Raw genomic sequence first — 13,355 nt, 5'->3', positions numbered from 1 at the left:
ATTTAGTCAGTACCTTCTGGTGTTACTGAAATATTTAAATGGTGCCTCCTGGTGTCATTTCAGTATTAGACTGTACCTGCTGGTATTATTCCAGTATTTAGGCAGTACCTGCTGGTGTTTTACCTACAATCAGGTGTAAATCTGTTTTTGGCTTTAGTGTGTTCATTCGTTCATAAACAGGTCAGAACCACAGACTGCATCTGAAGGTGGAGGACATGACAGGTTTTAACTTTGCATGTGTTTGTAATGATTTTATATCCAACGTCCCAAGTTGCAGCGTTCTTTTACACAAGATGCAGCGGGCTTTAAATTGGTTTTCAGCAGGTTTCAACCACACATTTGCTGTCCTCTAACCTTCAAAAATGAAACTTGTACTTACTCATTGTATGCAAGTAACTGCAAGTAACATTGAGGGTTGTTTTTCTAAGTACACATTTGCTAATGTCATCATTCACACTCGTTTTGCTTCGTCTGTTGTCTCTGCTAACTTCAAATTCCTGCCTGGCCAGCTACCCCAAGTGCTGCCGATAAATTCTGACCGGGCTGCAATTAATATTAATGATTATTGGTTCCATGGTTGTTCCATTTTGTAGTTACGTTACAGCGTAATCAAAACATTTCTTAAATAAAAGTGAGACTGATCTCTGCAACTTTATAAAAGTAATGTTAGTCAATTTTTATTTAAAACCTGTCAAAATCGTATTAAAGACTTAAAAAAAGAAAAATTTTCATACAATTAAAGGCCTAAAGTGGAGATTTGGGGATTTTAGAATTTTTGAGACTTTAAGACTCAGTGGACACCCTGCATGAAGACGGACGGTGTGAAGACGTGTGTCGCCCCCTGGTGTCTGACTGCAGGTCATAGAGCCTCCACGTTAGTGAATAACAGTCCGAACTAAACTCTCAGCGTTGACTCTCAATAAAAGTCAGAGATGGTTTCTGTGTCCAAAGGTCGCTCTTGTCTGACGTTTGTTTGTATCCTCACTTCAGTTCTAATCAGTTACATCAAACAAAAAGGATTTTACACTGTGATTAACAGCTGTAACAGCCAATCACTGCGCTCACATTATATAGAGCTGCTCACGATTGGTCTGACAGGTATTTTAGCAGGAACTCCCACACCGCGGATATCGTTACTGCGCACGCTCCGCCTCTAAACGTCAGAAGATGGCGACGGCCATATCTAAAATATTTCAGCTTCAGTGAAGCTCAGAGGCGGTTGGCAGGGGGTCAGGGGGGTCAAAGGGGGTCGGCGGGGGGTTGGGGGGGCCAGAGGGAGTCGCCCGGGGGGTCGGTAGGATCAGTGGGGGGTTGAGGTGGTCAGCTGGGGCGTCGGCCATCTTTATTTACAGTCTGTGGTCTGAAGACGTTTCAGGTAAGAACACCTGTGGAGGCCCGTTTACCAAACATCTGTTTGCAGGTGAGAAACTCTGACTGATGAGGTCGCCGCCGTGCTGCTACAGTGACACCACCACAGAAGAAGTATGAGTTCAAATGACGACGAACAGAGAGAAGTTTGACAGTTTTTTAATAGATTTAAAACATCAGAAAAAAAAACATACAGAGTCGACTCAGACGGATTCTTTAGTCCAACAGTTCAGATCTCTGATCTGCAAACAGACGGGAAAAAGAGCCGCAGCAGAGACACAAACACCTTCATCAGTCAGCGCCCTGTCCAACAGTCAGTGTGTCCTACCTGTCCACCTGTCCCACCTGTCTATCTGACGTTGATCAGCTGAGGCATCAGGGGCCCAAACAGAGAGGATCAATGAGTTTGATCATTGATCAGATTCTGATAGAACCAACATGAACAGCTCAAGGTCAAATTCACATACCATCCTCCTGCAAAGAGACACTCCGAGAGACGCTTCAAGAGACGTCTCCGAAAACTCTCAAAATAAAGATGTTTTCTAAGAATTTCCCCTTAAAGATAAGACCAGATCCTGATAAAAGGTCATTTACAGAGTGTCTTCATAGCTGCTGAGGACAAACACTGAGAGGACAAACTATGTAAGGACAAACACTGAGAGGACAGACGCTGTGAGGAGGGAGGACAACTTAAAAGCCTGAGATATATCTTCCATTTAACCCTGCATTGTTTTGCATCTGGTGGCGTTTGGCTGCATCATGGGGGTTATACTATGAATACTGGCCTGTATGTCAAGCACTGCTGGAGACCACCTCTAGGGGACGCTCAGGCCGTAAACAACCGGCTGATGTACGGGATGTTGAAGCAGACATGGCAAGACCATAGACTGTATATAAAAATGGATGACATGACAGCTCCCCAAAAGTGAAGTTATTCAGTCTCGATCGCCCCCTGGTGTCTGTCTGCAGTACAGGTCCTAAGACCTACCCCTCCACGTTAATGAATGTTCATAGGCTGAACTAAAAACTCAAAGTGCATGGCAAATAATTTTTTTCCCAAAGATGGTTTCTGTCACTGAAAGTAGCTCTCATCACCCTGACATTTGTTCAAGTGTTTGTTTTCATGATAAGTTTTGTTTTAATGAGTTATTAAATTATACAAAAGGGGGCTGTTCCGCCATGATTGACATTTGTGACAGCCAATCCGTGCACTTACGTTCAATGGCGCTTCTCAGGATTGGTCAGATGGGAACTCCCCCACTGCAGATTCACTGCTGCACAGACGCAGGGCTCCCAATGACATCACCCTCACAAGATGGCAACACTCGTATCCAGGATATTTTACCTCACTTCTGCATAGCAGGGGTAAGTGGGGGCGTGTTGTCTATCTTTATTTACGGTCTATGGGCGATAAAACGATAACGATATCTATCGCAAAATAAATTTTCCTCGATTGAAATATGAGATGTAGTAGACAGAATGAATATTACACATTCTAGCCATGTTTTGACAGACAACACAAACAGCCAATGATAATAAAAATAGCGCCACGGAAAACCAAATGCAGTGAAGGACTTTGACTGTTGAACAGCTGAGTGTTCGACAGCCACAGCATTTCATCATGGCGGATCAAACAGCTGATGGTCCGACAGCAGCGCAGTGAGACAGACAAACAGAGCACAGCTTCTCCTCACAGCACCAAAGTGTCTGAAACAGACACATCTGCAGAGGTGAAAGTGACTTCTTCAGACTTCTACAGACAACTTTGTGTTAGTTTCAGCTTTAATCAGACTTTGGATGAATTATTTAGAAACACCAGGACGCATCGCTCTGTGTCTCATCCGGCCGCTCGTGCTGAGCTCTCGTTATTATTACCAGGGGCAGATGTAATGTTTTGGGGGTCCGGGGCCACAAGCACATGAGCTTATTTTCAGCCTTTCTCTAACTGTGAATGTTGGCAGGCTGTTGGCAGCTATAGGAGAAGTAGGCCGACTCAAAAGTTTTTAATTCCTGAGTAAAATGATTAATAGCACCGAAGTTGAAGTCAGAGTCCTGCAGTCAGGAGAGGTTGGCCTATTATCAGCACAATGTGCTTAAATTTACCTGAAGTTTGTTTAAGATGGAGCTTTTTATTTTTTTATAATGTTGGAAAGTTTAATAAATAATAATAAATCATATGTTTATTTCACTCCAACACACCATGGTCACATGACACTGTGTCAGTGAACTATGAGGGCAAAAAACAAACTACAAAAAACCAAAATAAAATAATCGTTCTTTAATTGTAATCAAAGTAAAATGTTCAGTTAATGGTGATATTGATTTTAGGTATGAGGCTTGGACCTTTGCTGGGAGTAAATTTTAGTACCTGGACCTCTTTGAGTTTTAGTAGAATAGGTCCTCCAGTTGGTGATGCTGTTCTACAGTATATTTGTCATGTTCAATGTCTGACAGAAAATAAATATTTAAACCAAAATGAATCTGATGATATCTTCATATCTCACTGAGGAGTCAAAGGAACCTTTAAGCTCGACAGAAATACTGATATCATGTTTTTTGTAATATATATTGATATTGACTGATATGAAAAAAAAAGCGATAACACTTTTTTCCATATCGCCCAGCCCTAGGCAAGACTCGAGGAGGTGACCATCGTGTTAGTAATGAGAAAAGCAAAAAAAGGCAGCGATAATGGCAGCAGAAAGTAAAACCTCTAGATAAAGACAAAAGCGACAGCGGGGAAGACCTGTCTCTCTGTCTCTTTTGTCACAGCCGCTCTGCCTCCAAGCTGCCCCCCAGAGGTTACTGACACGGTGCATCTCATGTCTGCGTCATGTTTATTTTAAGGAAATGTTCAAACCGCCATGGGGGATGCATGATGGCCATCATGCATATGCACCGTTACCAGCCAGTACATCTCTGGCCTACGGACACCCAGAGGACACGAATGTGAGGACACCTTTATTTCAGGTGTGGTATCGTTGTGTTCGGTGGGACAAACGTCCTCCTGCACCATCTCATCTGTAGTTTCATTAACTCTCTGTTGCCTAGTGTTTGTCATCTCGGTGTTTGTCCTCAGTAGATCTGAAGACACTTTGTAAATAACTTTAACTTTATCAAGATCTTAACTTTAAGCGGAAATTCTTAGTAAACATCTTGAAGTTTTCTTCAGATTTTGGCACCAGGAGAAACTTTTTGTTCCATAAAGTTTTGTATTAATGACCTCAGACCGTCTGGACTACTCGCGCTAAGCTCTGGACCTTGTTTAGGACCTCAGACCTCAAATTGATCAAGGCTTTGTGTTTCACAGTTTTCATCATTTTACTTTCAGGTTTGTTGTTCTTCAGCAGAACCACGAGAACCAGCAGAAAAAGGGAAGTGACACGTCAGCGCATCACAGTGCTTCACCTCGCCGCCACATGAACTAGCCAATCATTCTGATCAACCAATCAGCTGAGCTCAGCTGCCGTTAGCATGGCCACAGTAAGCTTAATTTTAGTGTTTACATTGACTTTTGATCTTGGATGATGTACATGCGGGACATTATCGTGATTCAGCCAATCAAGCTGAACCTTCAGGAGTTCTTAAAGGTCAAAGCAGATTTCCTGACTTTTATTCCAGTAACGGCATCATACGTTTCCCATAACACAGCTAGATAGTTTCTTTCATTATAGCCTTTGATGACATCATCAGGGTTAGTGACCCTTTAACAGACGGCGAGGGGAAACGCTGCCACCGACTGACACCTGCCTGAAAGTGAGGACCTCAGTGAAGACATGGGGTGTTAAGCCCCGCCCACCGTGACAGGTAACTCAGAAGCCCTGCCCCTCCTCTCTGAACAAGAAACAGGAAACACTGTCTGTCTGTTACCGTCAGTCCCTAACAGACGGGTATCAGTCTGAAAAGAGGGGACAAGCTCCTCCCACTTCCTCATATGGGCGGGGCTTGCTTGGAAGGGTGGGGCAGGGGCAGCAGTAGCTGACGCTACGTCTCGAATTGCGTGAGCAGCGCTCGGACCTCTGGTGTCAGCTGTTTGGCGGCACTGGCGGCCTCGGCGATGGCACGGCGGTACGGCCCCTTCCTCTTCCTGTCAAAGCGGGACTGGAAGCTCTCCAGGAAGGGCGACAGCTGGGTGAGCGGCAGGAAGGAGGTGGTGGGGGAGCCGAACCAGGAGACCCGTGCCTCCTGCCGCACTGCCAGCCCCGTGTCGCCACGCCGCGACACCGTGATGCCGAGCACGCGCGCGGGCCACCAGGGGAAGCCGTAGATCTTCGCCCAGACGATGTCGCCGACGCACACCGTCCGACCGTCAGGGAGCAAACACTTGGACACCAACTTGGAAAAGACGGAGGAGGATGACGAAGACGAGGAGGACGAGGAGGACGTGGAAGACTTGCGACGCCTCTTCAGTTCGCCATCCTCCTCCTCCTCGCCGCCAGCCTGCATATCCTCGCCATCAGCTCTAGTGAGAGGGGAGGAGGGACAGGAAGAGGATGGACAGCGAGGCCCTAACAAGGAGGAGGGGGGGGGGGGGGAGGGGGGGGGCCCAGGGGGGGGTTCCAAGGCCTCCTAGCTGCACTCTGAGTGGGAGGATTCTAAGGACGAGGAGGAGGAGGCGCAGGGAGGAGGAGGCGCCGCTCCCTCTCTCTGCTCCGCCCCCTCCTCCCCAGGAGTGCAGATCTCCTGTGTGTCCACGGCAACACTGGCTGCACAGGAGGGGGATGCCGGGGGAGGAGCTGTGGTTGAGGGAGGGGGCGGGGCTACAGGTGAGGATGGATTCAAAGTGGGGACAGGGCTTAAAACAGGTTTGGGAGGCGATGAGCGAGTGCTCTGTTTAGGCGGGGACGAGGAGGAGGAGGGTGCCTGGCTGTCGTCGGTACGATACCTTTGTGGTTTGAGGCGCATTCTGGGCGGAAGCACCGTGTGGGAGGTCGAGCTGACGGGGGCGCTGCTGAGGTGCTGCAGGCGGCGAGTGAAGTGCACCTTCTGGTTGTGGTTCTGCAGGGCAGCGGCTCGGGTCACAGCCTTGGTGCGGTCCTGGTTTTGACCCTGGTTCTGGTTCTGGTCTTTTGGCCGGCGATGCGGCGGTGGCGGTGGCTGTGAATTCCTTGCCAGCTTCTTGAGAACCTGCCGTGCCTTGGAGCGATCGACAGTCGAGCCTTTGGCCAGAACTTTCTTAGAGTTCAGATTCAGACACATGCGGCTGGATGGGGCAGGCGAAGATGTAGCCACGCCCCTCAGGACGCGGCGAGATGAAGATGATGAAGACGACACACGTATCCCTGATGAAGAGCGTCTGTCTGCGGCGGGACGCACCCCCTTGTCGTCACTTCGCAGCCGTTTGACCTCGGAGGAAATCGGCCCCTCTGCTGGTCGCCGCCGCCGTGACACCTCCTCACTCCTCAGATCCACTGTGCCCCGCCGTGACTCCCTGTGCCCCGCCGACGCCACTACACCTTTGCACTTATCGCAGAGTACCTGGCGGGGGCGGAGCTTGATGGCATTCATGATGGAGGTGGGCTCCTCACAGCGGTAGCGCCGTTTCGGCCGTTTGATCTTGCGTGGCAGTGGCTGAGGTAAGGCCTGGTTGTAGGTGTCCCTGATGAACAGAGGAGGGGGGTACGGCGCCCCCTCCTGGAACAGCGGCGGGGGTTTGGAGGTCCAGGGGTGAGGATGGGGTGAGGACGCAGGGCTCACAGAGAGCTCTTCCTGTTTGGTTGATGGGTCGACATTTTTAACCAGGGGCAACTGCACAGACATCTGAGGCGAACTCCGGTCGTCCCGTCTGGGAAACACCGTGATGGGAATGCCGTACGGTCCAAACCTGGACACAGACAGAGGATGAGAAACCTTAGAGACTCCTTACAATTACTTTGGCCTAGGAGCCCGAGATCTTCAAACTCAAACTCTCCTCTGATGTCAAACTCTCGCCTGAACTCAAATTCTCATCTGATCTCAAAGCCTCGTCTGATCTCAAAGTCTCGTCTGATCTCAACCTGTCCTGGTTAAACATTGTCTAACTTTGATTATTGAGAGACGCTGTGTGGAGTGTTTCTTGAAATGGTTCATTTGGTTTGAATTCTTTTCACACCAAATTCAAAAAGAAATTGTGTGGATACATCACGTTAATTAAATGTATTCTTTTTCCACATTTTTTTTTCCTGAGATGTTTTAATACCTGTGATTTTGGATGCTGAAAAAAGGAAAAACCAACAGACTGAATCAGAGATGTAGCACCAAGAACAACTATTATTTCTGAGTAAACAACATGTTAGAGAGGCAGAAATGTGAGATCATCAACCTTACTTATTGTTTTCATTTTCGGCCGTAACATTTAAAGACATAAACAAGGCAGTCCAATTAATTGATTCAATTATAAACCAAATCTAAACCAGCACAGAAGACAAACTATGTCCTGCTGCAGACGGGAAAGCAGCAAAACAGATTTAAGCCACCTTAAAAATCAGTATCAGTGTAAACATATGCTGTGCTTTGTATCTGATGGACGCAGCAGTAGACCAACAGCTCCAGTGTTGTGTGAAGTAAAATGACTGTTTCTGTTTTCGGAGTCAGTGGCTTTGAGATATCTTCTTCAGTTCACCGTCAAAGACAGAACATTTATACTTCAGATGGGATTAATGTTCTTTTGCTCACCTTTTATTGGAGGCGCCAAAATAATCGCAGAAGGTAGCTTTTACTCAGCGCCACTTGACTTTATATACAGATCAGTTCGGGAAATGTGATCAAAAGAGAAGCTTTGCAGCAGCTAAACTCATGCTGTGATGAGGACACGTAAACATACTCTGTTGTCATGGTAAAAGAAAACAAGTAATTTCCACTAGCATTAGCCAATGTCACGCTGCAGACATCATAGGAATCAAAAATCACACGCAGATGTTCTGAAACTATAAAACCTGATCAGAGCAGATAAGAGACAGCAATTATCATTGTTGATTGACTGATTGATCAGTTATAGATTCACCTCTATTATGTCCTGTAAACAAACACGAAGCCGTTGACTCTGAGACCAGACTGAACACGTTCACAGACCATAGGGCTGGGAGATATGCCCTAAAAATAATATCTCAGATTTCTTTTTTACACCAAACTTGATTTGGGACTTTAATTGACTTTTTTCCCCTCTTAAAAACAACCTACAATTGACAAAGAATTTACTAAGAATAAGTTTTGCTTTGATTTTAGCAATAAAAATGAACAAAGGAAAACTGAGATATATAGAGGGCTTCAAGTCAGTTTCCCAGTTGAAACAGTCCAGTTTTGAAAATGATCAATTCTGAAATCATGAAGCCGTAGTTCAGCATTAGTGAACAGATCATGTTATTGGTTGTGGTGAAATGACCTGACTGTCTGTCTGTTTTAGTGGAGTCAGACGACATCGCCTCCAGTTCTCTGAGATCTTTTCACGTGTCCAATTGTACAGATGAGGTGGCTGGTAGCAGACCTGTGGTGGATAGTTTTTAGCGCATGGACAAACCTGCAGGCTTTTCCTTTTGTACATATGGGCACCGTATCTTTAACGATATGCAGCGACTGCATCAGTAGCAGCTCCGCAGTGGGTCTCTTTCCTGTCATACAAGACAAAATGGGAATATGACTCCACTAATGTCGGCTGCTTTTCACCTGCTGTTTGTGGACTGACGCCGTCTCTTGCATCTCACAATGAGACACGTCTCCAATTTGGCTGCATGCCGAATGTCTGACATGTTGGAATAAATCAGTTGTGCTGTTGCCTTTAGTTGAAACAGCCTTTTTACAAATTGCAGCTGACCGTGGTTTGTTCCACATCTGAAGCCGCAAAACCAAACTAGGTCCCAACAACTGATGAGACTTGCTTTTTTGGGAACATATCCTTCATTGTCATCAAGGCTTGCCATCATGATGTCATATGTCATGGTGTTGTCATGTTGTTGTGCTGTGATGATGTTGTCATGTCATGTTGTTGTGCCGTGATGATGTTGTCATGTTGTTGTGCCGTGATGATGTTGTCATGTCATGTTGTTGCGCCGTGATGATGTTGTCATGTCATGTTGTTGTGCTGTGATGATGTTGCCATGTCATGTTGTGCTGTGATGATGTTGTCATGTCATGTTGTGCCATGATGGTGTTGTCATATTTCCGTATTGTAATGTTGTCTTGTTGGTGTCGTGGTGACATTGTGATGTTGTGATGTCGTGTCATGTTGTGGCACTATCATGTTGTAGTGTTGTCATGCTGTTATGTTGTCGTGTTGTTGTCATGTTGTTGTGTTGTCATGTCATTGTCATGTTATGTTATTATCCTGTTGTCATCGTGTTGTTGTCATGTCGTTTTTATGTTGTCATGTCACTGTCATGTTGTTGTCATGTTATTGTGTCGTTGTCCATGTTAGGTTGTCATGTTGTCCTTGTGTTGTTGTCATGTTGATGTCATGTTTGTCAAGCTGTCATGTTGCTGTGGCATTGTCGTGTTGTCATGGTATTGTTGTGGTGCTGTCATGTTGTTGTCATGCGATCGTCATGTCATTGTCATTGTCATGTTAGTCATGTTGTCATTGTGTTTTCATCATGTTGTCGTCATGTTTTTGCTGCAAAGAGCAGGAGACATGCCAAACAATATTTCAAGCACCAAGGAGGGAGTCATTTTTTAATTTGGCTTTAGGAGAGGGACATACAACTTTGAATGGCTGGATTTAGTGTTGTTTTTAGCACCGATCTTTAGAGAAATAGACGTTTGAGACATCGCTTTTAAATTTACAATGGCCCTTGAACACACAAGTTTGTGAAACAAATTTTCCAAAACTTCCAGGGTATATTTAGTTTTCTAATAAACAGCCTGGAAATTGCTATTTGCAAATTCTTTGACTTTTCCAGGTTTTCCATGACCATACAAACCCTGAATGTAAACTGTCTGCTCTATATCAAATTCCACCTTTTTGGTTCCATCAACATCACCTAATCAATAAAAATTTAGATAATCTATTAGTGAAGCTGAGTGACGAGGCTCCGCCCACAGCTGGGGTAAATATGATAAGAATAATAATTATTATTGTTGTAATAATAATAGTCATAATAATAACAAGGTAAAAATAATTAGAACAACAATACTACTACTACTATTACTACTAACATTCCATGGTCATGGAAAAAGTCAAGAAAGGTCACAATTACATTTCCATGCCTGAAAAAGTTATGTAATTAGTAAAAAATCTATTAAAGTTTTGGAAAAGTGCTAAATGTTTGTTATGAAACACCTGCAGAAATGTTCCAGCTGACATAAGACAATTACAGATTTATTCGTCAACCAGTCACAGCTGTTGTAAAAACGAGTTTCTGCTCTGAAAGGTGTCACCACCCTAAAAACAAGTCGCTTCTCTGAAACGAGTCGCCGCTCTGAAACGAGTCACCGCTCTGAAACGAGTCGCCGCTCTGAAACGTGCAAATGTTTTAACCCATTGTTTACCGTCAGGTATCGAAATCTGGAAACGTCGGGCAGGACGGGAATGAAAAGTCTTGGAAAAGTTTGGAAATGTTGTCAATGATTATGCGAGGGGTCCCTGTCGTGTGTGCGGTTCTCACTGTGAACACTTAGAGAATATTTCAGATTTGTGTTTCAATATGAAGAAAAATTTTCTGTTCAGAAAAAAAAAAAACGCACAACGAAAGCGTTCAGTAACAGTCAACGGGCCAATCAGGTAGCGTCTCGGAGAGATATTGATTATCACTGATGGAAGAGTTTCAGCTGGAACAGAAACATTCACAAAAATTAGAAAATTAAATAAACAACGGCATGCTATAGTGTTTTGACTGAAATTTGTAATAATGATTAATATGTTTATTATGATAAATTTTATGGACTTCCAAAACGTGCTGCTCTGAAATGATCATAAAAAAAACAGTTGTAACAATAACAGTGATAATAATAACAATCCTGTCACATTGTTATCTTTGACAAAACATTCAGTATTTCTGTCTAAATACATAAAATCCTTTTATCTGGAACTTTTTAGATTTTTCATTTTTCAATCTGAAGATGTAATGATAAATGATCATACAAATAATCAATAATTGTCATCTTTTAGTCAGACTGAAACATTTTATCACTGACAACAATCCAAGAGATTATTGATTATTATCTGCAACTCTATTTGTATCAAATCATGCACTTTTAATATAAATCAATCACTGTGTATTAATTGATTGGTTGATCGGTCAGTTTGGATATTAATTAACTGACTGATCGATCAGGCTGTATATTTATCAACTAATTGATTAGTCAGTCTAAATATTAATCGATAGTTGATCAGTATGATCGATCATGTTCTTTTTCCTGTGACATCAGAAATCAGCTGGTAGCTGCTCGGATCGACCGATCACTTCGGTTACCTGTCAGGTGTGCTGATGACATGAGATGATCGATCGTATTTACCTTTTAGAGATGTCCATCAGGACCCCGGAGAACACCTTCTCCCCCCGCCGGAAAGACACCACCAGCGCGTCATCGATGACGTGGTCCAGGCAGACCCGGACCTCGGACCCGGGACTCAATGGGTCCTGCGGGGAGCCGGACCCGGCTCCGGGCCCCGCTCCGAGCTCCGGCCGGGACCGTTCCTCCCCAGGCGGCCTGCAGGGTGGGGAGCGGCCCCGCGGCTCCTCGGAGCCCGCCGAGGGGCGGCTGTAGACCAGCTCCGGGTCCTCTGGGGGACCGCGGGCCGTGTAGCCTCTGTCCCGGCTGGTGTCCCGGGTGCTGTCCCAGGTGTCGGCCCGGTCGCTGGTGGAGGGCTCGGCGGGTTCGTCCAGGGACAGTCCGGCCTCGGTCGGGGGCGGCGGCGCCGGGAAGGAGAGCAGGAAGACGGCGGAGGAGGGGGAGGGCTCTGGCACCGACACCGGGTCCCCCTGGACCCCCGCAGAGAGCCGCTCCAGCCCCTCCGAGTCCCCCGGGGCCCCCGGACAGAGCCGGTCCGGGTCGTCCTCGCAGCGCGCTGTTCCCGCCGCGGACTCGAGCTCCGGCCTGACATGGCGGCGCTCCTCCGCCTCCCCATCGTCCTCCGGGTGGCACGCGGATGGCACCGGGGCCGTCCCGTCGGGCTCCGGCGGAGCTCCGGGGCGTCCCGTCTCGCCCGGGCCCGGTTCCGACGGGGCCTCGTCGGTTATTGTCGCGCGGTGAACCGCCGCAGCTCCTGGCTCCGCAGCCACGGCCGCCATTTTCTCCCGCTGTGCTGCCGAGCGGCACAAAGCTCCGCCCCCCAACACGGACCAGCTGCGCAGGCGCGCAGCCGTTGGGGGGAAGGCCCGTCAGTCAGAGGAGGTGGCGGGGCGCCGCCTGTGATTGGACGATCCTGTCAGAGTCTCAGAGGTTGATTGGATGATTCTTTTAGGGGGCGGGAAACTTTACAAGCAACAAGAACATCTACAGATCAATCAAACCCGATCAATCAATCAAAACCTGATCAATTATGATCGGTACTATGATACACTTAAATCTGATCTGCACTCCAAACTGTTTCATTTTTTTTCTTTTTCTAACCGCTTCCTTCTGATCACAAATCAATATCTGATCAAAACCAGAGATCAATAACATTTTCTATATTTCAAAACCAATAACTAATCAATCTCCAAAAAGTACTTAGAAGTAATTAGAATCATGATGTGGAATCATCAATAATCATATTAAAATATAACTGATGGATCAGTAAATTAATCGATCATTAAAGTGATCAGTTTCATTTATTGATCATATAGATAGTATCATACTGGTTCACCAGGACTTTTCCAGGACTTAAAATCAAACTGTTAAAGACAAAACATTCTGTGAAACGATCATCAATACTCCTGATCAGTTCTTCTTCACTTCTACAGAACAGCTTTTAAGTATAGATTATCTAAAAAATCAGAGCTGGATTATAACTGAACATTTGCTTCAGTGGAAAACTAAGTCCTGCAGAGGACCTGCTGCGGTATTAGTACTTCACAGTACTTTCATGAGTCCTG

The 13,355-nt window shown here is 45.8% G+C and overlaps 1 protein-coding gene across 1 annotated transcript; it reads right to left on the bottom strand.

Annotated features, from left to right (window-relative positions):
• Positions 1-3,942: 3,942 nt before the first annotated feature.
• pwwp2a (PWWP domain containing 2A) lies at positions 3,943-12,614 on the bottom strand. Its single transcript, XM_042498788.1, is given in 2 exon segments — positions 3,943-7,192; positions 11,794-12,614. Coding segments are annotated over 2 exon segments (2,616 nt in total). The 5' UTR covers positions 12,570-12,614; the 3' UTR covers positions 3,943-5,352.
• Positions 12,615-13,355: the final 741 nt, after the last annotated feature.

The sequence above is a fragment of the Plectropomus leopardus genome, chromosome 13 (assembly GCF_008729295.1).
Source record: "Plectropomus leopardus isolate mb chromosome 13, YSFRI_Pleo_2.0, whole genome shotgun sequence".
Classification (NCBI taxonomy): domain Eukaryota; kingdom Metazoa; phylum Chordata; class Actinopteri; order Perciformes; family Serranidae; genus Plectropomus; species Plectropomus leopardus.
Note: the sequence above shows the minus strand (reverse complement) of the source record. Positions and strands in the feature narration are given on the sequence as shown.